This window comes from Arctopsyche grandis, chromosome 2, assembly GCF_051622035.1.
Source record: "Arctopsyche grandis isolate Sample6627 chromosome 2, ASM5162203v2, whole genome shotgun sequence".
Taxonomy (NCBI): domain Eukaryota; kingdom Metazoa; phylum Arthropoda; class Insecta; order Trichoptera; family Hydropsychidae; genus Arctopsyche; species Arctopsyche grandis.
Genome location: NC_135356.1, coordinates 30,528,175 through 30,555,475, shown reverse-complemented (window position 1 = coordinate 30,555,475; position 27,301 = coordinate 30,528,175). Strand labels below are relative to the sequence as shown.

General features: G+C 33.2%; 1 protein-coding gene and 1 long non-coding RNA gene across 2 annotated transcripts in view; one reads left to right on the top strand and one right to left on the bottom strand.

Annotated features, from left to right (window-relative positions):
- Positions 1-27,301, top strand: part of LOC143921118 (uncharacterized) — a 607,092-nt gene that overhangs the window by 391,565 nt on the left and 188,226 nt on the right. The window lies entirely within an intron of this gene.
- On the bottom strand, positions 2,185-4,787 carry LOC143922784 (uncharacterized). Its single transcript, XM_077446116.1, has 3 exons — positions 4,770-4,787; positions 3,466-3,524; positions 2,185-3,214 (listed from the first exon to the last, which is right to left on the bottom strand). Exons 1-3 carry the CDS (start codon positions 4,785-4,787, stop codon positions 2,185-2,187), a joined length of 1,107 nt encoding a protein of 368 aa, XP_077302242.1.

Genomic DNA, 27,301 nt, shown 5'->3' with positions numbered 1-27,301 from the left:
AATAAAAAAATAGTCAAAAGCAAACAAACATTTTTATGTTGATGTATAAAATGATTAATAAGATAAATATCGAACCCATTTGTATTGAGAAAAGCTGTATTTTGATTAAAAAATACTGGGGTCTTATTCGACCCCGGTTTGGGACACTCGTTCGATCTCGAAGTTCCGTCCTTCAAAGGTTAATACTATGCTTCGTCTCTCTTTCTCCCCTTGGAATCGTATATCGTGGAAAAAGAGGCGGCACATCACTTCGTTCACATGAATGACCGACAAAAACTAAATATATTTTTTGAAACAAAATTAATTAAATTTTAATTTATTAACGACTTCATTGCTATAAGCGCACCGGTGCGCGCTCCTTCCTATTTAAGGCTCGCAATTAATTTTGGTTTCTTCCCAGCGACATCTAAAAATATCCTGTGATACTAATGAAATTGAAAAAAGTCAATATTTTTCGTTAGTTTGTCATATATTCAAAAGGTAGTGTCAAGGGTTGGCACTGAACACATATAATATAATAAAATAATCGAATCGGTTTCTAAAAATGCGTGGCGATTAAGTGGTTAATTCCGAGTGTTAATATTTTACCGAGTGCAAAATTATGTACACACAAGCCACTAGTCTATAATAATTTGAACATGTCTAATGACTAGACACCGGCTAGTCACAGTGCTATCCATTGTTCCATTGTTGTAAATCCTTTGTAAAAAAGGTTCGGCAAACCTTTAACAATGCATTTACAACCTTTGAACAATACGCGGCACCTTCTGGGTCCGGTGACTACTAATGACTAAAGCCCGGACCGTCCATTGTTCAAATTTTCACGCTTCCGGTCCTACCTCTACTAATGACTAGTGAAACAGAAAACGAAACTACCTTTTTTAAACCACAAAAAAGAAATTCATACAACATTTAAATAATGCTATTTTGCTAGTTAGTTTTATTTTAAAAACTTTGTCTGGCTATTTTGATGAAGTTACCTTTACTACCATCTTCTAGCCCAAAAAGTTCAATTCAAAACTCAATCCACTTACGAACTCCCGTGTCGTTTTTGAGCCAACGAACCGTACAAATATAAACTAGCTATTATTTTATTTTGATATATACTAGGAAGGCCTAACAGGTAGATCCCAATGCATCTTCCTAAGCAACTAATTACAAAAATTGCAGAATTGTTACAACATAAAATTAACAATTAATTAATTCATGAATTAATCCATAGACATACATATCTATGGATTTAGACTTGTACATACATTTTTACATATTGTACATAAACCAAATTAAGATATTTGTGACATAGCGGGTAGGATGATTTTTGTCAATTTGATGGAGGAACCGTTTCAACAATGAAAATCAGATAAATTGGCAAACTCTGATAAGAAACGATCGACTTGGAGTCGCAAATATCCAAGTTTGACCAAGCAGTATTAAAGATTAGCACGGGATCGAACCCGGTAACCTCTCGGTGCTAAACATAAACGCAACCACCGAGCCATACCACTGGCTATGAATGATTTTACATTCAGCAGTGTACAAGAATAAGTATTAAGCCTGATATGTTAGGTTTGAAATAAATGAATGTAATATCGAGTGGTGCTTTGGTCAGAAAGCAAAAGTGTTACTGTTTGTCCATGTTTGAAAGTCCATGTACATATTACGGTTTTTTTTTATCTCTGGAGATGCACGTCGCATTAAGTAGCAGATATGTATGTATATAATCGAGTGAAAGTGGGTGTGTACTAACAGTGCATTCCTCTTCTGGGTACTACCACTGGATGGGAAGTCCGCACAACAATTCTCTTTCTTTTTTTTGTTGGTACTCTTATTAGTACTCTTTTTTTATATAATATACTATACATCTTGTAATTCTCCTTTCGAAACTGTAATCTGGTCATGATCTTTTCGAGCGCGTGCAGTTTTCACTTTCGCACGAATCATGCAACGCGGCAGGGGCTATCAAAACAAAGCGTATCGATTCACGCATAACAATTTATTCATATGTAAATAAAAAAATCAACAAAAATATATACAATAACAACAACAAAACGAAAACAGAAGCCGAGAATATTCCTCGGCGATGAGATAGATAGAAAATGCTCGATAGAAGCTAGCGTATTAATATAATACTTGGCGAAGGATGACTTGGCATTGCAAAGCAGGACGCTTCATTGCGAAAGATGATCACTTTTTGTGATGATGGTCTCCACCTCCGCCGTATCCACCGCCTCCTCCTGAGCTGTAAGAGTCGTGGCCACCTGAGCTGAATCCACCACCACCTCCTCCTCCTCCTCCACCGCCATGTCCTCCTCCTACACTGTAGTCGTATCCACCGGATGAGAATCCACTTCCACCGCCTCCATGTCCTCCACCTGAGCTGTAATCGTATCCACCGCCATGTCCACCTCCTCCACCTCCTCCACCTCCTCCACCGCCTCCGCTGTAACTGTCATATCCTCCTGAGGAAAAGTCGCCATGTCCTCCAGATGAGTATCCACCGCCTCCTCCTCCTCCTCCTCCACCTCCGTGTCCTCCTGAAGAGTATCCACCACCGAATCCAGAATCGTGTCCACCTGAAGAGTATCCACCTCCGAATCCAGAATCATGACCGCCTCCTATTCCACCTCCATGACCGCCCCCTCCTGATGAGTATCCTCCTCCGATGTCGTGTCCACCTCCGAATCCACCTCCATGACCTCCTCCATATCCACCTCCGATGTCACCACCGCCATGTCCTCCTCCATATCCACCTCCGATGTCACCACCACCGTGTCCTCCTCCTAGTCCACCTCCATGTCCTCCTCCGATTCCACCGCCGAAGTCATGACCGCCACCTCCATATCCTCCTCCTCCGATGTCATGTCCACCGCCGAATCCACCTCCATGTCCTCCTCCTAATCCACCGCCGAAGTCATGGCCGCCACCTCCGAATCCTCCGCCATGTCCACCTCCGAATCCTCCTCCATGTCCTCCTCCGAATCCACCACCTCCTCCGCCTCCGAATCCACCTCCTCCGTGCAAATGATCAATGAATCCTCCGTGGAGATGTTCGACGAATGAGCCGCCACCATGACCTCCCCCGCCGCCATGGCCTCCCCCGCCGCCGCCACCCCCTCCGTGACCATGATCATCATGGCCATGGTCGTGGATGATCACCTCTTTTTGATGGTGAAAATCGTGGTGTTCTTCCGGGATGTGCACTCGAATGTGGACACTGTAACAATAGACATGGAGAAATTGTAAATAACACGTTTGATTTTTCTATACCTTTTTCGGCAAAATTCGCGTTCTGCAAAATTAACGTCAAATTCGACAAACACAACAAAACGCCATTGTTTATAGCGCGCAATCGCAAACTACGAATGAACCCGTCAAGACAACTGTGTCGTCGTGTTCATTTGATAGCTTATTAATTTACTTAATGGCTATAATGAATACAATTCAATGTGCAAAGAAAATACTAACTGTTCGTGTCCGAATGTTGCGTCGCAAGCTGCAAATGTTGCCAAAACAGCACAGGCCAACTGAAAGCATACAATAAATGACACACTTTACTCATATTGTCATGTTTTTTTACGTCAGTCAAGTGATTATATTGTTCTTGCGGACTCGTCTGTAATAGCAGATTCAATCAACACATCATACATGAAATACATATGTACATTTATAAAAATCGCAGAGCATATTTACATGGATTAAAGCAAGACAGTGTGATGAAAGATATGATTAAAAAATTATTTTGTTTTAATGTAATACTTTGACGTTATTATGCTTTGTTTTTTAAGAAATTTGGCATTGAATTTTAAAAATAATCTATAATATTATGCATAATAAGCCGTCTATTGAAATATCTCAATAATTTTTCATTATCTACATTGTAGATTCGATTCCAAAAAGGACAAAGTCATATATTTGAAGTTTATTGCCAATGTCATGAACTTACATACATATAATAAGATTTGAATTCATAGAATTTTTGACCGTGATCTTTTTGAAATCAGAAATTTTAACATTGGCCTCTTAAACAAATAAGTTACTGAAAGATTCGGTTTTTATAATAAGAAACACGTTCATGTGCATATTGATTGATTTGATCTAGTTTTTTTTTTTACTGAGTCTCAAACTGCACACAGTTTGAGACCTTAATTGTACGTAAATCATAAAATAAAAATTTAGAAAAAAAATTAAAGCTTTTTACAAAAAAAAAGTCAGATCCTAATTTTTATACATAAGTATATAGTAAGTTAAACGAAGTTCATGAATCGTTATATATATAATATGAACCGATTTAAAAAAGAAAATATGTTTTTATTTGACGCATGTAAGATAATTTGATTGAAAATGTATTTTTTTATAATTAATAATATAATAATTAAAATCAACTAGAAAAATTGTAGGCAATTAGTAAATTTTAGCATAAGATTTTAATGAAAAGGTGTAACTTTTAAAGACTTGTTAAAAAAAGTGTAGTGTTTCCGTCTCACGACGACGTATTTTCAATATATGATCAATAATTGACCATCATGAGATGAAAACACCGTAGTATGTGTAATAGAATCGCGCTTTTTCAATGCATATATCCAATTTTAGTCAGGATTACATCAGAAGATTGAGCTTTGACTTATACAAATTGTGGCAGACGACCTTTTAGATGGTCGATTTATCAAAATTTCGATTTTTTTTTTGTGGTTGAAATGATTTTCTGCTGATGTATGCCTGTTGTGGATCGAGTTATGGGTATAATGATATGGAGAGTTGTGTGTACTCACAGCCAATAAGGAAGCCATGTCTCCGAGCTTCCGGTATTCCGGTGTTGTTGTCGGTGAGTGTTGGTGAGTGGTTGTGATGGTTTAGGAGAGCCTGCGCCCCGGTATATATACTGGTGGCCGGAGCCCCTCTCGCGGGGACTTCGCTGGCGCAAAGTGGGGGTCCGAGCCCCCGGCCTCGCCCGTGACCCCCCCTAAGCCTTCACTTTTTCAGATACCACTCTTCATCTCGACGCAGCACGCACCAATCAAGAATCATCGCTTCCCAATACACACTTGACTATCCTTCCATTTGCGTGGTATATGTATTTACATACATATATAGCTGAAGTATAATTGTAATGACTGCTTTTATTAGAAAACGGAAATTTTCTATCGGAAAATCGTTTTTGTTTGAAGTATCCAGTTCAAGTATCCCAAATCCGAATATTCGAATACTTTTTATACGAACATATTTTATTTTTATTTTCAATCTACAGCACATTTAGTTCTATTTGATGTTCCGGATAATGATTCTCTTAAATTTTTTATAATATCTTGTACTTCTTAAAACTACAAATAAATAATTTAAAGCTACTATTTGATATTCGAATATATTCGAATATTTGGGATCCCTAGACTATCCGGATAGTTTTTAAGACGAAATGTCTACATGTGAAGAAACGGATTTTCATTCATTAAATATGGAAATGTTTGAAGAAAATCACTTTTCGATCGATATAATCTCTAAGAAATTTTAGAAAACATCAGAAAAATAATACGAATATTTAAGAAGTCACCGACGAAATATACATTTTTACAAGAATTTTGTTTTTATTTTCGAATAACTCTTGATTTACTATTCGATATATTCGAATAGTTGAAGTCGACAAATATTTGGGATCCCTACCGTATACATATATGTACGACAGATTGAAAAGTACATATACTTAAGAGGGCTGAACACCAGCGCCTTGTCCATACAAACGTATTACACTTCTCCCTTCCTCAATTATGGCACTAGAGAAATTATTTTTTAATATGCTATGGATATCCACCATTGGGTTGCATGTAACGTTTTATTTTTTGATTAGTTATTTTTTATAGGAGCTGGGAGCCGCCAAACATCAAGAAAATCGCCTCTTTTTTACACCCATGAAAAGAGTCCAGCGTGCTTATTTAACGGTCGATTAAAAAACAAATACGTGCATAGTTGCACAGAAAATATCTTTCTCATACCGATGATGAAATTTTTTTTAAAATTGGTCCAGTTTTGGAGGAGAAAATAGGACAATACGAAACCTCAATTTCTCGATTTTGTCAATTTAAAATACGTTATAAAATACGAAAAGTGATTTTCTTCAAACATTTCCATATTTAATGAATGAAAATCCGTTTCGTCACATGTAGACATTTCATATTTTTCATTATCTTCATTTTTATCAAAATTATCCCCATTATATTATATATGTATTTAATTTTCTTCATAATCGTCGGCTTCTTCGTCATCACTCTTTTCATGTTTATTTTGTTTATAAAAAATATATACACGAATAATATTCGAATGTTTAAATGTTGATGTATAAAATGATTATTAAGATATATATTGTACCCATTTGTATTGAGAAAAGCTGTATTTTGATTAAAAAATACTGGGGTCTTCCTCGACCCCGGTTAAAAGGTTAAAGTGAAACATTTTCAGGTACCAAAAATATCATTATTTCGCAAATTCCACAGGAAAGGAAATAATATATCTATAAGGCTAAGAATTATAATGTACTAGTTGTTTTACCCGGCTTCGCTCAGTATTTGTAATATAAACAGCTTAAACATGGCGAATCTACATAATAGCAAATACTCACTTGTGTTTTATTAAATTTATTTGAATCGAAAAAAAAATTTATCGAATCGTCGTCATGGAAACGATGTTCCCAACCAAAAATATTTACATACAAAGTCTCTTTCGAAATTATATATTAGATATGTTACAGTTAAAGCATATTTCAAATGAAAATATATTTTCACCAATTCAAGCAGTGAAAATGTATCAAACAATGAATTTACAACGTTTAACTCTATGAATATAACCGTAACAACCCAATCTTAAATGAATAGGGCCAACCTTAACTTAACCTAACCTATCCTAACCGTTAAATAATACCAACCTAACAATCGAATCTAGAATGAATAAAACCAACGTTATGATTTTATAATACGTTATGATTTCATAACCATGGTTATGATTTTACTGAAACGTCACTGAAAATATATTTTCACTTGAAATATAATTTCACTGTAACATATACATACATATATTTTTATATAGTATCAAAATAATTTTTAAAACAAATTTACGCAAAAGTCCAATTATGTATCTCAGAACGAAATATTATATGACTTATTCTACGTTCATATGAAATGAAAAGTGCGCTTAAAAATTAATTGTTGAATTTAATCATCTTCATTCTCAGTTTCAATTGTGTTGCTATATTTATCTACACTGCTAATTTGTTGCAAAAGTTTCTCATTTTCTTTAATTTCTTTATAAAACTCTAACCATGAAATATTTTTGTAATTACATACATATATACCTTAGACAGTGGAAACTTATTTCTTTTTTTTAGTCCAATGTCCGCTGATCATGGAAAATATTCTTTTTACATTGGCATTTTGGCCAGGTATTGCAAAAGCGTCTCCACTCACGTCATATCTTGTGAGAAAATATAGTACAGACTGCGTGAAATTATTGTCAAAATTGAAAAAGAGGACGTTATGGGTATAATATAAAATAAAAAATAGAGAACCAAATAATTGTTTTAAAAAAGAGAACATGTTCTCTTAAAAAGGGACCTGTTGGCAATCCTAGTCGTATATATATACATATGTATGTATGTACATAAGTCGTTTCGACAATCCTTTTGTTGATATCCATATATACATATGTACATATATTAAGCCAAAGCGAAAAATGTGAATTTTGGATTTCCCACGATGGACCTAGTGGAAAACTTGCCTCATATCAAAAGAGCGTAAAAATAAAAAAAATTTCAAAATAATTAATTTATCTCGACAAAATTACGAAAAAGTTGTTTATTTCATGTTACCGTCATTATTTTGAATATATAAAAGTTGTCGAAAGCTTTCTTTGGTATCTGATATATAATTTCGAAAGAGACTTTGTATGTATTTATGTTTATTTGGTTCGTAAAATCCGTGACGTTCAATTTAATAAAAAAAAAAAATGAATATTCAAATAAATTTAAATAAAATGTTTACTATTAGATTGGCCATGTTTAAGCGGTTTATATTACAAATACCGAGCGAAGCCGGGTAAAAACACTAGTATATTATATTATATATGTATGTATGTACATATATAGGTATCTAATTTTATTGTGAAGAGAAAAATCAGCTTTTTCGTGATTTGTAACGAAATGAATCAATCCCTAAGAGGCACATAACATTATGTTTGAAATTGATCAATTTTTTTATTAAACATTCTTTGATATTTTATTTTTGAATACATATGTACATATGTACGAGTATGTACATATGTTAAAGTTTAAGTGTATCTTCTAGTTGTGATATATTTTGACTAGTTGGAATATATGTACCATCTAACCCGGTACTAACTACTGTTATAGTTGAAGTGTATTTTCAGTTGTAATATATTTTGAATAGTTGGAATATATTCCGTCTAACCCACGTAATTTGATTCATATGACGAATTACATTCCAACTAGTTAAAATATGTTACAACTGAAAATACAGTTCAACTATAAGTTGGTACCAGGCTTAATGGAGAGGTTAGGTTTTCTTGAAAACGTCCCTCAACTGGTAAATTGATTTGGAAAGTCACATTTTTGTTTTTTGAACACATTCTTAGAGTTATTGTAATACGGTACTCATTAACTCTATTCGTAATATCTAGCAAATATTAACGCACTATTGAATTCTAAAGCATTTGTAAAAACATCACAGCTGTCAAAACTCAACTGTTATATTACAACTGGCGGACATTTTTAAAAAGTGTAATTGCGCTTGTAGATATACTATTTGTATAATATATTAGTTGAATTGTATTCGAATATGAATGACCTAAAACTCCACTTGGAATATATTACGACTGAAAAAGACACTTCGACTGCAACATTGCGATTTCCTGTCCAATTACAAACATCGATATACAAATCTATGGACAACTTCGATATTTCGAAAAATACGTACATATTTACATTTTACAAAATGGGTAGCATATTTATAATAGCAGCAAATTTGTGATCCTATAAACTCGAATTTTGCCAGTTTGGTGGAGCCGTTTCAACAATAAAATCGGATAAATTGGCAAACTATGATAGGGAACGATTGACTTGGATTCACATACATCTGTCCAGCTGTCCAGCATCACCGGGCCAGGGAATTAACCTATGACCACTCAGTTACATTAGCATTACACGCTAACCACTTATCTATTATCTCGATTTTTATTATGACAAAAGTTTTCCATTAGGTCCTCGGGTGGACATCATAAATTTTCATTTTTACTCCGACCTAATATAAATATTGTTGCATAGAGGTGGGTGGAGGATCCAAGTAAAAGGCCAAAGTCGGTTCACAGCATTTATTGGTGATTAAGGAGATACACACACTGGCAGTGCTCCGTCCAGAATGTCTTGATATCGCCTAATTACCGCCTTATAATGGATAGGTCGCTCAGGGCATCTTCGACGTCCGGTTTGTTTACCTATTGTTATGGTCACGTACTAGATGTGCCACGGAAGTCAGTCCCACGCTATCGCTGTGGGTTCTGAGAACTCTACTGGAATGCGACCGAATTACCGCTACCCCCGCTAAGTGCATTCAGGGGTATCACATTGTTAGCCGACTTGTACTTAAGCCTGGAGATAATCCTCGAAACCAATTATAACAGCGGCTCCTTTTTGTATACGCTACAATATTATGTAAATACATATTAATATTAATATGTATTTACATAAATAATTTTTAAAAAACATCATTCTTCAGAATACATTTTTTTGAGATTGCAATAAATCAGCCGGATTGAACATGAAAATTATCATTTTTCAAGTTATTTTGAAATATTATCACTATGCTATGATAAAATATGAAAACAAGAACAAAACTAATTCTTTATTTATTTATTGTAATATATTTACAAAGAATATAGCTAAAGAAGGGCAAACAATACATTCGTTAGCTATGTATTCTAAAATAGTCGAATAATAAGGGAAAATAATAAATATTTAAGGGTCTTCTGAACCCCTCAGCCAAAAAAAAACCGAGTAATAGATAGAAAAAAACGGTTTTTTTCCAAATAACCACGACATAAGTAGTTCAAGTAATCACTGCTAGGTTTTTGAGCTCTTTTTCCTATTATGCTGTACATTAACATTAGAATAATATAATACTATGATTACTAACAAAATTAAATTAAAATTGTAAAATAGAAAATGATCAGTAGATCAGTAGCTATTCAAATATATGTATATAAGATTTATTGTAAACATAATTAAGTAATAATAAAAAGCATTTAAAAACTATCACTGGATAGCAACGAATTAATTTTTCACTAAATTAGCTATTTATTAGTTTATTTGATTAGACATTTTCTCTTCATATTTCTCTTGAAATTGTTTTGTTATGTTATTGGAATCACACGTATCCTTTCGGCTTGTAAAATATATGCAAGTATTCTAAGAAATACATGTATATATGTACATATGTTTCATATTCATAAAAGTATTGTATTAAGACTCTGATTGACAGATGTCATGAATGTATGTATATGTTTGAATATATATCTATAGCTAAGGATTATACTATCAAATTAGAGCTCCAAATTTTGGTGGTTGGAATTGAAATATCGTGTATTTTATATGAAATCAAATTAAAGAACACTACATAAATGGTATAAAATGGAAAATAATCGTTCTATATAGGTTCTTCTTAGACAATAATGGTCAATCTAGTAAGAACGACCACTTATGGAATCATCTAATAGAGAGTTCTAATTATGTTATGGTATGGTTTCAAATGACAAATTATCATTATGAGTCAAATTCAAAGGATTGAATTCAAAGAACTGAATATTGTTACTTCCTTTATATTCTAATGAACGGCTGTAGCATGACGATAATAACAGCATATTAAAAGCAAATTCAATTATATAAAGTTATTCATGTGCATATAGCACGCCGACAGATTTATTATAAAGCTATTTTTTTATGTAAAACAAATTTACATAATTGAAATGTACGTATGTATGTATGTAAGTTACCTTCTACATACAAAGAAGAGAAATAAGGAAAGTGCGTTTAATTGTCTACAATATTATATCATACACATTGTATATAAATCAATTTTTAAAATGTTACAATCAATGAATACTCTTGTTGAGTTTTGCATCATTTAAAATAATAATGAAAAAGTGCAATTAAAAAAAAAGTGAATTCTTTTGTTTATTTATAAATTGTGTTTGCAAAGTCGTAAGTTGCTGTTTTTAAGCTGTAAGTTTCTAAATGCCAATATATATTTTGTATCATTAACTGGATTTCCGCTTGTAATAATGAATTTTTAATAATAATCTAATATTATATAAATTTTTATAACATTAGGTGAAAATTTTGTATTACATATACGCATAATTGGAAGTTTCAATTATTTTTGTTGTTCAATTATTTTGATTCAAAATTGTTTTTGCTTTTTTTTCTTTGAAATTCATTAAAAATGAAGAGCAATCGGTGCTACTTTAGTATGCGGTCTACCTTAGCATGCGATCTACCTTTGAATCGCAGTCGACTATTTTTTTTATTTTTTTTTATCGTAGCAACGACCTGTTTATTATAATTTTCTATCAAAATATTGTCAGCAGCGAAGAAAATACCGACCCTAACAATCTTATCTTAAATTCATAAGACCAAACCTAACTTAACCTAACCTAACCTGACCCTTAAATAAATAGGTGTTGGCTGCTTATATACATGTATATATTTTTTATTTCATCAATATTTTCACAAAAAAAAATATCTTAGCAGCCAACACCTATTCATTTAAGGGTCAGGTTAGGTTAAGTTAAGTTAGGGTTGGTTTTATTGAAATGCGCGGAAGGCACTCAAGGGTGCCATCAAGGACAGTAAAAGGAAGTGCTGGCGGGAGCTTGGCTGCTAAGATATGATTTTTTTAAGTATTACTTCATCAATATTTTCACAAAAAAACATATCTTAGCAGCCAACACCTATTTATTTAAGGGTCAGGTTAGGTTAGGTTAAGTTAGGGTTGGTCCTATTGAAATGCGCGGAAGGCACTCAAGGGTGCCATCAGGGACAGTAAAAGGAAGTGCTGACGGGAGCTTGGCTGCTAAGATATGATTTTTTTAAGTATTACTTCATCAATATTTTCCCAAAAAAAAACATATCTTAGCAGTCAACACCTACATATTTATTTAAGGGTCGGGTTAGGTTAGGTTAAGTTAGGGTTGGCCTTATTCATTTAAGATTAGGCTGTTAGGGTGGGTATTATTCAGTCTAACTGTCACGAGAACTGGGACAGAGTGAGACCCCATATTAAATGTGAAGGTAGATCGCATACTAAAGTAGATATGTGACGGTAGACTGCATACTAAAGTAGCACCGATCAATCTTATTGTTTTTAATAATGTCAAAAAATAACATTATGATGTGAAAGCCTATTCGTGTGCAAAAATGTCGATAAATATGAAATCAATTTAATTATTCAAGCGAGCAATACTCACACATTTCAAAACAAAATTTTACAGTCAAAACGCATTATATAATGCATAAAACAATCCGTAAGTGTCACAAAAACATAAATTCACCGACGTGTACGTATAGTAGGATTATATCGATGCTCTTGAAAGCGAAAGTATTTCAATATGCAATAGCGTTACTCTATATTCTATGCATGTATATTTATTTTCTTACATATGTTGTAATACAACTATTGAGGCTACGATTTTTTTACATTATTAAAAAAAAAAACATTATGAACATTCGTAATTTTTGAAACTATCGAGAACCAATAAGAAAATATAATGATGAATTCTTACGAGAAAAATCTTAATATAATTTGTAACGATTCAATTAGCAATATATTAATCGTAACTATGTACTTCTCAGCGACTAACAACATATGTATAAGGCTTTTGCCAACAGCACCAAACAATCCAAGTTGTATTCATTGCTGCCTAAAGACTCATCATCAAAGATCAGCGTTCGATGGATGTATTTCGCATAAAAAATGGTTCACTATTGTCAATTTCTTAGAAAACCCATGCTTTTTTGCTCTCTTGCATTGTACACTAATGGATTGATCTATTGCCATTTCAAAAACATCCATCGAACGCCTATCTTTACTGATCATCATCATCATACACAGCCATTTGCCATCCACTGCTGGATGATGTCCTCTCCATCGTCTCTGTTTTGAGCAACTCTCATCCATCTCACCCCACATATTTTTCCAATTTCGTTTAAATATCTTCCTTGTGGTCTTCTTTTCATCCTTTTACGTTCTATCGGGTACCATTTGAGCACTTCATTCGTCCATTTATAGTCCATTATTCTAGCTACATGACCCACTCATTTTAATCCACTGCTGGATGATGATCTCTCCATCGTCTCTGTTTTGAGCAACTCTCATCCATCTCACCCCACACATTTTTCGAATTTCGTTTAAATATTTTCCTTGTGGCCTTCTTTTCATCCTTTTAAATTCTCTCGGGTACCATTTGAGCACTTCTTTCGTCCATCTATAGTCCGTTCTTCTAGCTACATGACCCACTCATTTTAATCCACTGCTGGATGATGATCTCTCCATCGTCTCTGTTTTGAGCAACTCTCATCCATCTCACCCCACATATTTTTCGAATTTCGTTTAAATATTTTCCTTGTGGCCTTATTTTCATCCTTTTACATTCTCTCGGGTACCATTTGAGCACTTCTTTCGTCCATCTATAGTCCGTTCTTCTAGCTACATGACCCACCCATTGCCATTTCAATTTCTTTTCTCTCACCATTACATGAACCACCTTTGTCATTCTTCTAATCCACGTATTCCGTTTTCTACTTCTAAGCATACAGTGTTCCATACTTATTTGAGTGTACTGGATCTTATGCAGCATTCTGACATTCAATTCCAAAAGTTTTGCATCCACAAGTCATCACCAGACTTTTTAATTACTTGTTAATTACTTTTGTCAACCTTTTTTTGCTATCTTGCTTTGTAGGACAATAGTGAACCATTTTTTGTGGGTTAAAGCATCCTGGTCAACACCAGTATTAGGCAGCTGATGGATACTTTTCGCACAAAAAATGGTTCACTATTGTCAATTTCTTAGAAAAATCATGCTTTTTTGGTCTCTTGCTTTGAACACTAATCGATCTTTCGTCATCACCAGAGACCGGCGGACAAGTTGCTTTTGCCCACAAAAAATGGTTCACTATTGCCACTGACTATTGTCCTACAAAGCAATGGAGCAAAAATAAACGTTGGCAATAGTTAACCATTTTGTTAAATATTTATATAATATTTTGTAAATAAATATCAGCAACTTCGTCAATCTCTGGTCATCACTTGTGAGACACAGAAGATCCTTTCTTTAGGTATAGTGGCATTTCAGATTCGAATTCAGCATTAACTCGCCCATTTGCAATCCATCCTACTTGATCAACAGACATGTCAATGATACATAGACCCATGTCAAAACAATTGTTGGTTCGGCAAGATTATCAGAAACGAAAGAGTTAGGTTCTATCGTAGAGTCTCTAACTGCTAAGAGTGGCAAATCCAGAGACCATGCGAAAGACTCTTCTGCAGAAAAATCTCCAATTGAATAGGTAACTTGGTTCGGTGATTACTCGTCACAAAGTCACTAAAATCTCTATAACGGAACATCTGGCAGCCGAAAAGTCCATCATACTAACGATAACTATCATACTAACGAGAACTTGAGTGCCAAATATTGTGTATTCGCGATTTTCATGGCAAAAGTTGTCTTTGTGACCACGGCAATGTGACGAATGTTCCAATTACCGGGTAACTTATATACATACATATGTATGGGTATAATAAGTAAGAGCTGCAACACAAGTTCAAAAGCCCTACATGTATATTTAGTAATCATTTGAGCCGTTATATTTAATATATAATTTTCAATTCCAAAAATACTATTTCTGTTTGACTTAATTCACAAATTGTTATCACTTCTTTTAATTCGATACGTCCAGAATCTCGGAAAAGCAGAATAAACTTATTACAGGCCACTAGTATTTTTAAACATTGTCAAGCACAAAATATTATATTTGATGTGTTGCGAGATATTTCTAGAAATGTAGAAAAGTGGACTTACACTTTCAATTATAACGGCTCATATTATATTATATATTTATATACATATGTACATGTATATAAAAAGAGGCATTTCTTTTTCAATGGGCGCCCGCAAAATTCCAATCCAATAATTTATTCGCATTATTCGGCAAAACAACATCTATTGTGGTGTAACTCTCTAATTGTGTGAAAAAGTAAATTACACACATTGACCAAACCGACAATGGCGAAGGTATTGAACGTTCATAAGTATGTAAGTTTGGCGATCGATAATGATCAACACAACAATCGCTGGAAACCACAGAAGACATCCTTAACATTATATCTTCTACAATTTCACGCTTTACAAATGACTCATTGTGTTTAATGCGTTTTAGCAATCTTTCTTCGGTGGTTTCGCATTGAAAGTGGAAAGAGACAATTTTGGTGGTATCAATTTTCATATATGTAATTTCAATAATTCTTGAATGACCTTTCAATATATATTTAGGTATACATCCATTGTACAGTACTTTCATCTCACGATTTGCACTGGTAAAATGATGCATTTTCTCTCATTGGAAAATATCTACATAAATACTAACAGCAATAAAAATGTAGATAATGGTCATTTGACCAGCAACTATGAATGTATATATGTATTAGAAATAAAGCTTTTAAAAATAAAAATTAATAGGTACGTTCAATAATCGTTAACCATTTATCTAAATATTATATATCTATGTATTGTAGATTTAAGGAGACCGTTTTGGAGCAATTTATCGCGCAATAAGTTGCTCGCTATGAAATTTTTCGTGACTAGCGATTCTACGAGTGGTTGTTTTTAGTTTTTGGGAATCTTTGCATCCTGTGGTCAAATGCAACTTTGGAATCATGTTGACGAAACTTGGAAGCGACCTTCATTATCTAATACTAGTGAATAGCCCGATGAAATATCATCGCATGGGTATAAAATTATTATATACCCGTATAAAACTGAAAAAAAAATCCGGAACCGGAACCGTTATTTTCGTAGACTCTCATAGATAGTTTTCAATTCTTTATTTGTAATAATTTTCAATTCTTAAAGTTAACGTTAACAAAATGTAATATTTTCCGATTATACACAAACGGTCATCGACCTCGTAACGTTGAATATTATTATTACACATAACAAATTACGTGCATATACATATGATGTGTATTTACAACACGTATTCTAGACGAGGATATGGCGTGCGACGCGAGCTCGTGAGGGCCATTGCGTTTGGATCGGAGGGTCCGAGGGTCGATTCCCGGCGCCCGCGGTGAATGAAATCAATTTTTTTCTCGAATATCGTCAAAATATAAATAATTTAAATTATAATTATAATTTAATTGAAAATAAATACATAAAAAAATGGTTCAAAACCTCGCTAAATGAAATTATTAAAATTACGTATTTTTATATGGCGAGAAGGAATATTTCAATTAATGTTTAAAAAAAAAAGGCGAAATGAAATATTGGATTTGCCGTGATGTCCGAGACCATTAGCTCAATTTAGACCCATATTCAGGCTATTTGGGGTGATCGGTTCGAGTCGTGACAAAGTCGTCTCGTCGAAAAATGAATTAATCGATTTTTATCGATTCGTTCATTATGTTCGGCGAGAGTTAGGACACACAGACACACACACACACACCCACACACACACACACACACACACACACACACACACACACACACACACACACACACACACACACACACACACACACACACACACACACACACACACACACACACACCCACACACACACAGATTACCGTCTTTATATATATGATATTTTAAATCCATGAATGATAGTTAGCTTTTTCATGAACAAAAGCCTTACTATTATTATTTGCACAATAGGTGCTGTTATCAACATGTTTCTAATTAGAAACATATGTACTTACGGCCTCCTTTGTTTTGACTCTACTTTGACCGACTTCAACTTGAACGATTTTAGTAGGATCGACTTTTCTTGACAACATAGTAATAGCGATATTCATAATATTAAAAAATTAAAGCAATTAAAAAAAAATAATACACATTGACCCAATTTATTGAATTATTGATAATGAAATACAGTTATAAATAAAAAGTTAGTATATTCATATCATATGTGTTTGAATATTCTACACAAACAAATCAATTTAATAATTTAATAATAAATAAATTAATAAATCAATAAAAAAATAATTACAAAAAAGTATGAGACAGAGGAAACAATCGATTTTGGTCACAACATATCAAAATATGTTCAATTCAACGATTGTACTTTTGATGATATTTTAATTCACAATTTTTTTAAAGAAATTTTCAATTTAAATTTATTATTGAATTTACTTCAATATAATTGGAGACCAAAGTTGATCCGATGTAGCGTGAGACTTAGGAGAACCGAGCATGCTGTCGCATTTGTGCAATGTGTTGTAACATTGAAAGGGCGTAAAATAATTTCTTATTTAACTATATAATATTATTACAATATAATTCAATGCAAGGGTCTTGAATAATATTACTGTAAGTTATGCTGTCTATAACATGACCTTGACAATTACTTTTACCGTCCAAAAATATAAAGTTCCATTAATATAAAATATATACATATGTATTCCATAAATAAAATAATAATATCAACAATTTACGTATTTTATATTAAATTTTTATTAATGTAAGTATTTATGGGATGCGACTGTACAGATTTGAACTATCGACGTTTTTTGCATGCGCAAAACTATCTAAAAAAAAACCACGTATCGCGTACTTCTCTGTGTGTTTTCCCCTTTACACTCTCTTGCATACCATTCTTCTTCTAACCACTGACCCGTTCATTGGCATTTAAATTTCTTCACTCGCTTCACTATATCGGCTACTAAAGTCATAATCCTCATTCGTGTGCTTTTTAACTTCATATACCACACACTTGGACTTTTGGAATTCGCCGCCAAAATTTTCGCACCCATACTGTAAGTATGAACCTACATTTAAATTGTATTTCATTGACCATACATATAACGTATACGTAGTATATAATATCGATTTCAAGACATTCCCAATTCTTAACCTTTACTTAACCTTAACATCTAAATTAGCACCGTTTTTTATTTTAGCATATCCATTCATTTTATATATGTATATGTAATGAATGGATATGCTTTGTGAATCGATTGGAATTCGATCGCAAAAAATGAACCAAAAAAAAAGAGAAGAGAAGAAAGATATATCGAATAACTTTCACCTGATTTAAAACGTTCATAAATACACACACATACATATATATATTATTAGTTTATTTTCATATATTATATGTACATACATATACATATATCTCACCTATTCTTTATTGAATAATATAGTATAGTGCAATCAATCTATGCATATTGATTTAGCTAAAAAAATAAATACCTGCAGTGTGATTGCAATTATTGATAGTCGAGTATAAATATGAATTAATTGGACCATATTCAAGAAAATTGTTCGGTGTAAATTTTTTAAAAATGTGTACATAGATGAGTTGATAAGCTGAAAGTGTTGAAGCTTTGCCGATCGCGTTTTTTTTTTTGACTATCGGAACATCTAATAAAATTTTCACCAATTATGTATTTGTATAATAGTGACTGGTTGGCATTTCAATTTTACGTATATTATGTACTGGCAGAATTGCCCGGCGCTGCTCAGATGGATGGTAGTTGAAAAAAGAACAATATATAAAAAATGTATACATATATATTTATATAAATAATACTACAATGTGAAAATTAAAGTCTTAGAGGAATATCTTCATATGAATCAAATATACATACATATGTAACTATACTAGAGGATTAATAACATTAATATAAGCCGGGATCATGAATTTGAATTATATAAACTGATTCTGATTAAACTAAATTTGATTTATATGACTTCATAAACTGGGAAACGAATTTAGCCAATTTGATTTTTTTAATATTAGTAAACATAGTTTAAAAAAATTGTTGCATCATTTCTGATTTATACAAATGCTAAATGCATTTAATTTTAATTCATTCATTTATTTATTCAATTAGTTTTAAAACTTTTTTTTCTTTTCTTTTCTTATATTAATATTGTGTTTTTTATTTTTCTATTTATAATATTATTGTTCAATGGTCCTTGCGGCCGTATATGTAAAGTAAATAAATAAATAAATAAATATATAATATATATACTAGAGGATTAATTTAATTAAATATATTAGTTAAAACCTTGGGTCGCTGAAGGATGATATGATATAAAGGCGTTGATCAGCATTCAAACGGTTAATCATATGAAACTGAAATTTGATTTTTCTTTTGATAAGTAATATAATTTTTATGAGAATATAAGAAAACAAGATAAAATATAATATAATGTATCTTACAGTAATTTAAAATTTATTATGATAATTATTATTATGATAGCATAAAGCGATATTTTTTACATATAACGTATTACAAAATATTTAAACGTTATTTCAAATATTGTATATAATCCAGTGTAAACCAGTATTAATAAACATTGACACGGATTACACCACTCATGATCGATGCATTTTTACTTTATCTATGTACGTAGTAACAATAGATGAAGTTTTGTGATCATGCGAAAATTCGAACTCGAGATTTTGACTGATTCGAACTCAGAATCGATCACTGATCACGTTTTCATGATCTAGAAAAAATGTGTGTGTGTGTGTGTGTGTGTGTGTGTGTGTGTGTGTGTGTCTGTGTGTGTGTCTGTGTGGGTGTGTATTTTGGGGATATTTTTAACACCGTTAGTCCTATCGAACTGAAACTTAGTATCGGTTACTGAAATTCTTATCGACACGACGTAAATTTTTTTCAAATTTTTAAGTTGACCGGAAATGGTACCTCGCCTTATAGGTGTCCTCTTTTTTTAAGTTTTTGAATTCAATTATCTCCCAAACCACTAACTGAATCGGATTGAATTTTTTTTAAATATAATACAAATAATAATTTTTATAACCTCATATTTTTTAAATATTTCTATCTGAACCGAAAGCAGTACTTTTACTCTAGAGAATCGAAGTTTTTTATGTTTTTTTCAGAAACCTTTTGGTTTATTGAACTGAAATTTCATATCTAGAAGTTTAAGTTTAATACCAAGTTAATTATAAAATTTAGTTAGCATCCGTCAACCGGAAGTAGCAGTTTACTCTTGTTCGATTTTTCTTCCACTATTTTTTTCGACCCCTTAAACATGTGTGTTCGTCACAAAAAAATTCAAGTATAATTCTTGTAGCAATGTTTTGAAAAAAAAAAAAAATTATTAAATTTTATAAACCGGAAGTGGGATTTTTTTCTCTTAGAAAGGTTAAAAATGTTGTGCCCACTACTCTGTCCACATCCCTGAACGTATTAAGCTGAAAATTTATATTTCTATCCTTTATGTACTAACTTAGAGCTGGTAGGGTTTTGGTCAGAATTCGTAAACCGGAAGTAGTATTTTTTTTAAAAACAATATTTCATTATTTTTTCATTATTTTATTTTGACCTTTAAAATTGTTTTAAGCTTCTTGATATTTAATGTGTATAATAAAAATAGTGATTTTAAGTAAAAATAAAAAAAAAATTACTTAATTTAATGAACCGGAAGTGGGATTTTTTTCCTCGTGGAAAGGTCAAAAATGTTGTGCCCACTACTCTGTCCGCACCCCTAAACGTATTAAGCTGAAAATTTATATTTCTATCCTTTGTGTACTAACTTAGAGCTGGTAGGGTTTTGGTCAGAATTCGTAAACCGGAAGTAGTACTTTTTTTAAAAACAATATTTCATTATTTTATTTTGACCTTTTAAATTGTTTTAAGCTTCTTGATATTTAATGTGTATAATAAAAATAGTGATTTTAAGTAAAAATAAAAAAAAATTACTTAATTTAATGAACCGGACGTGGGATTTTTTTCCTCGTGGAAAGGTCAAAAATGTTGTGCCCACTACTCTGTCCGCACCCCTGAACGTATTAAGCTGAAAATTTATATTTCTATCCTTTATGTACTAACTTAGAGCTGGTAGGGTTTTGGTCAGAATTTGTAAACCGGAAGTAGTATTTTTTTTTAAAACAATATTTCATTATTTTATTTTGACCTTTAAAATTATTTTTATTTTCTTGATATTTAATAAGTATAATACTGATAGTGATTTTTAGTAATAAAAAAAATTTGAACAAAATCTGACAACCGGAAGTAGATCTTTTGTTTTGTGCAAGTTTCCATACATTTGCGCTCAATTTGTATCGCTATCATAGTCATCAGTTCAATATCGAATTTTGTTTTGTAGCCTTCTTATATTCATCAAATACATAGATAAAGTCATGGGTTGGTCACACCCGAATTTTTTTTCAATGCTACCTGGAGAGGCTTAGCGGGTAGTATTTTTGTTTACTTTGTACATGCTTAAAATACAACGCCTGTCGGCATTATTCAGGCGCCCATTGACTTGTTGGCAAAACGACGATCGGCGTTGATCAACATTCAAAGGCTTAAGCTAATTTTACTTAGTAATAGTATGTTAAGTAGTAGTATATAATCAGGTTTAAACCACTCTTAAGAGGGCTGTACACCCGAAACCTTAATTTTGTTACCGTTCCTTTCTTCGATATATATATTGAGTGAATGCGACAATATATATCAATATATATATTGGGTGAATGCGACAGTTGCACTTCGACCAGATAAAACGTATTTTAAATTTACAAAATCGAGGTTTCGTATTCTACTATATTCTCCTCCAAAACTGGATCAATTTTTAAAAAAATTTCATCATCGGTATGAGAAAGAAACTTTCTGTGCATCTATCGGCGTATTTTTTTTTAAATCGACCGTTAAATAAGCACGCTGGACTCGTTTCGTGGGTGTAAAAAAGAGGCGATTTTATAGATGTTTGGCGGCTCTTAGCTCCTATAAAAAATAATTAATCAAAAAAATAAAACGATAGATGCACCCCAATGGTGGATATCCATAGCATATTAAAAAATAATTTCTCTAGTGCCATAATTGAGGAAGGGAGAAGTATAGTACGTTTGTAAGGACAAGGCGCTGCTGTTCAGCCCACTTAATAAACATTGACACGGATTACACCACCCATGTTCAATGCATTTTTTTTTCAACGCTACCAGGAAAGGCTTAGCGGGTAGTATTTTTGTTTACTTTGTAGATGCTCAAAATACAACGCCTGTCGGCATTTTTCAGGCGCCCATGGACTTGTTGGCAAAACGACGATCGGCGTTGGTCAACGTTCAAAGGCTTAAACTAATTTTACTTAGTAATAGTATGTTAAGTGGTAGTATATAATCAGGTTTAAACCAGTCTTAATAAACATTGACACGGATTACACCACTCATGTTCAATGCATTTTTTTTTTCAATGCTACCAGGAAAGGCTTAGCGGGTAGTATTCTTTTAAACCACTCTTAAGAGGGCTGTACATCCGAAACCTTAATTTTGTTACCGTTCCTTTCTTCGTTATATATTGAGTGAATGCGACAATATATATCAATATATATATATATATTGGGTGAATGCGACAGTTGCGCTTCGACCCGATAAAACGAATTTTAAATTTACAAAATCAAGGTTTCGTATTCTACTATATTCTCCTCCAAAACTGGATCAATTTTTAAAAAAATTTCATCATCGGTATGAGAAAGATACTTTCTGTGCATCTATCTGCTTATTTTTTTTTAAATCGACCGTTAAATAAGCACGCTGGACTCGTTTCGTGGGTGTAAAAAAGAGGCGATTTTATAGATGTTTGGCGGCTCTTAGCTCCTATAAAAAATAATTAATCAAAAAAATAAAACGATAGATGCACCCCAATGGTGGATATCCATAGCATATTAAAAAATAATTTCTCTAGTGCCATAATTGAGGAAGGGAGAAGTATAGTACGTTTGTAAGGACAAGGCGCTGCTGTTCAGCCCTCTTAATAAACATTGACATGGATTACACCACTCATGTTCAATGCATTTTTTTTCAATGCTACCAGGAAAGGCTTAGCGGGTAGTATTTTTGTTTACTTTGTACATGCTCAAAATACAACGCCTGTCGGCATTTTTCATAGTATGTTAAGTAGTAGTAGAAGTTGGCTACCTAAGGTGGGCATATACAATACATCAACTGCCCCCCCCCCCACCCTCCTACCCATCCCCGCACCCCTTTAAATCAACGGCTGGTTTAAGCATTGTCTGACCTTGATTGATTTGTGTGTGTGTGTGTGTGTAATGGTGCAACGAGCAAAAGTCCGTAGTGGTTGTGTAACGAGTCTAATTTGTTTCCGGTGTAGCGTGACGGTCGCACCGGTGCACATTTTGTACGTTACATCTTCCCGGTTTTTGCTTTCTCGAGCCGTTACAAGACAACGTCATTGTCAGATTCGCTTTCTTCTGATGCCGGGGCTTGGGAGGAGAGGTGGTGAGAAGCTGCTCCCATCTTCGAGTGAGAAGACGAAGACGATGATGACGGCCATTCGCTTGCAAAATCGCCCCGTTCACTCCTCCGTTGGTAATTGTTGTTAATTACACGTGTTCGTTCGAACAATTCGAAAGGCGACCATCGTCGTCTCCCACACACATTCCAAGCGCTCGTCCTCTTCGTCTTCGCATGTTTAACCCGTCAAATTTGGCGCGAAAAATTTGCAAAAAATTTGAAATTGGTCTGTGGTAGAGAGAGAGAGAGAGAGAGAGAGGCGTGACCCAATGAGCAATGCGTGTAGGATCGGTGATTGGATTATTATTAGTCGCATTGCGATCGCCCAAAAGACAATTTTCGCCGTGAAAATCGCGAATACGGAATATTTGGCAGTCGTGTTATCGTTCGTATGATAGTGTTGCGTAGGGGTAGGTGGAGGATCCAAATAAAAGGCACTTCACAGCATTTATTGGTGATTAAGGAGATACACGCACGGCCAATACTCCGTCCAGAATCCTTGATATCATAGGCGGATCCAAGAGGGGTGCCATGGCTGCCATAGCCTCCCCCCCCCCCCTTGGGATGAATCTAATTTCATATATATTGTAAATTTTTCATATTTAAATATATGTATATTATTTATAACAGATTTATATTTTTATAAATATTAAGTTCCATTTATTTTAAACGTACACTGTTGCGCGAGTTTTCTACCTACATGTAAGGGTCCGAAGATGAATGTGACTGTTCGTGCTATTATAGCAGCAAATCCCCAAATGGCCTATGCTTGATATGGTCTAAGTGCCTCCTTATAAAGGACAGGTCGCTCGGGGCATCTTCCTCGACACGTTTGTTTGCGTATTGATATGGTCACGTACCAGATATGTGGTCTCACGGTCTCGCGCAGTCAGTTCTGAGAATTCTAGCGGGAAGTGGCTGGGTGCCGGTACCGACCGCTAAGTGCATTCGGGGGTATCCATTGTTAGCCGACAGCACATAAGCCTGGAGATAATCCTTGAAAACCAATTATAACGGCGGCTCCATTTAGCATATGCTACAATAGTTATCGTTAGTATGATGGACTCTTTGGCTGCCAGATGTTCCGTTATAGAGATTTTAGTGACTTTTAGGGGAGCGCTTTGTGACCAATGATCACCGAACCGTAAAAATAATAGCTAAGTTATCACCGACAAGTTACTACTCGAACATAACTACGACGTACGAAGACAAAAGACAATTCTCACAAAATTCAGTGACCAATAATTACCGAACCGTAGAATCACCTATCGTGGCGATTTTTTACATGGCTCGTATATTATTTTATTTTATTTTACATAGATATATACCATGAAGGCAATGCGCCTTCCTGGACAATTAATAACAATTACATTACATGGCCAATTACATGTCATTTTAGTTTCGCATTGCATTTTGGTCAAGAAATACAACATTGTTCGTGCGTATAGCGGTCGGTAGAGTTTGACTTTTATTTTTTGTTAGTTTTGAGTTCGTGTTCGTATTTTGAAATATTTACATTAATTAAATTTTTATATAAAATGTGAAAATGTTGATGTCATTAATTTATTTATGGAATACTTATATTATTTTATATTAATGGAAATTTTCATTTTTTAGACGATAAAAGCAACTGTCAACGTCATGTTATGGACAGAAAAACTTACAGTAATATTATTAAAGACCTGGCATTGTATTATATTGTAATAATATTATATAGTTAAATAAGAAATAATTAAAAAAAAAATAAAGAAATTATTTAACGGCCTTGCAATATTACAACAAATTGTAAGCCAAATTTTTTTAAACGCCCATATCTCATAAACGAGAATAAACCTACAAAAATCATTATCATATTCGAATTCATTGGGTCACATTTAATATAGTTTGGATAGTCTCATTTCATTTTTTGTTGCTTCGTGTTATTGATTACAGTTGGTTAGAAAGTTGGTTGGTTCACTCGAGTTTGTTCATGGACACACTAGTTTGTTCATACACGAACAATTGGTTTTACATAGTTAAGTGCTAACAGTCAAAATAAATCTTCAAATAGAATTATCAGGTGTTGTATGAAACTTTTATCTTTCAAAACTGTTGAGCTGTCAAAACTTTTCAGATGTCAAAGCGTCAAGCATTTGAAAGGAAAATTCTATTATAATTCTACTATTATTCCCGTTCCCGCTTATATCAAAAATATTACAACCCAGGGTAAGCATACATATGTACATAGAGGATAGAACAAACGATTGAGAATACTTAAAAAACTTATGCCTAATAGTTAGAATATGAACAAAGTAGAGCGCTTGTCAATTTTTTATTTATTTGTTTATTTTGTACAGTATAACTGACTAGATTGGTTCGTGTATGAACGGACTAATATGGTTATGAAATAACGAAATATACACTTAGACTGTTGGAACATATACCTACATACATATTCATAAATATGTTTAAGTATGATTGTAAAGATCGCTGATGTATACATTGTCTAGTATATGTATGCATCGTCAAAAGTGTTCACGGAAGACAACCTTTAACTACATAAATTTACCCTAACCTAAAACTTCTACAGTACATAAGTACATATGTTGAATCTTGTTAATTATCAATGAATCTATAAATTGGCTATTTGAATATAATCGGTTATATTTTTAAGCATGAGTTTCATTGAAACCAATTTATCTGTCAACCTTAGATCAGAAAATTTACCGGTGCACAGTGACAAGTGCATAAATTTGCTAGCCTGTGTATACCTTGTCTTGTAAGAGTATCTGTGAAATCTAGCATTGTAAACTTTAACTAAAATTCAATGCTGGTGTATGCACTTCCAAGACAATGTATGTATACACCTGCGAGACTTGACACTTTTTCTGCATCATATACAAATGTATTTATATACGAGTTTGGTCAGTTAACACTTTTACTGGATTAATTAAAAGGTCCACATTGCTTTGTGCACTGCTCAAATGAAGTGTTGTATAAAATAAGACATTTAATAAACTCACCAGCATTTTAAATCCACTCAATGTTTAAGTGTTTCCATAAAGCTGAAACACTGTTATGAAATTACGAAAGTTGCCATTAATATGTTATAAGCATATGCACTCTTGGCGAATATACGCGATTCGTAAAATGCGTTACTCAACTTTTTCCACAAAATTTAAGTGTGAATAAAGTCTACTTGACAAGAATATACGAGTGTGCATATATTAGCAGTTATACAACCAACACAAATGCCAAAGTGAACTTAATGATTGGAAAGGGCTTAGAATCAGTGTTTCGTAAAATATAGGCCCACCTACATATTACATATGTATGCAAGTACGAGTTTGAATAGAAATTCATTTCCTGCAAGAAGTGATAAATTCTATCGAATGTAATTAAACGCCTCATAATACACAGTTATAACTTTTCTAATTAAATTTTTTTTTATAGTCATTTTTGCATTTGACGAAACAATTTTTTAAAATTCAATTATACAAAATGCGCCCAGTGGAAAATTTTTCCTAAAGAGATTCTACTGTTTTTATTACGAGGTTTTTCTGAGTTTCACTTGTGCTACGATAAGTGTTCTCTTCCTAAAACTCTTTCGATCCGATCCGATGTTCCGATCGCTTTGAAACTTTGACATTTTGCGAGGTTTGACCCCCGATAGAAATTTCAACTGTGTCCACTAAGTCGATAGTGAAATAAAATCGTAATTAACATGTTTAAAGATTCGAAATGTTTGGAGACGGTGA

Coding starts and splice junctions, on each gene's coding strand:
- LOC143922784 (XM_077446116.1), bottom strand. Junction 3,215..3,465: donor GCAACATTCGGACACGAACA/GTTAGTATTTTC, acceptor CTATTGTTACAG/TGTCCACATTCGAGTGCACA.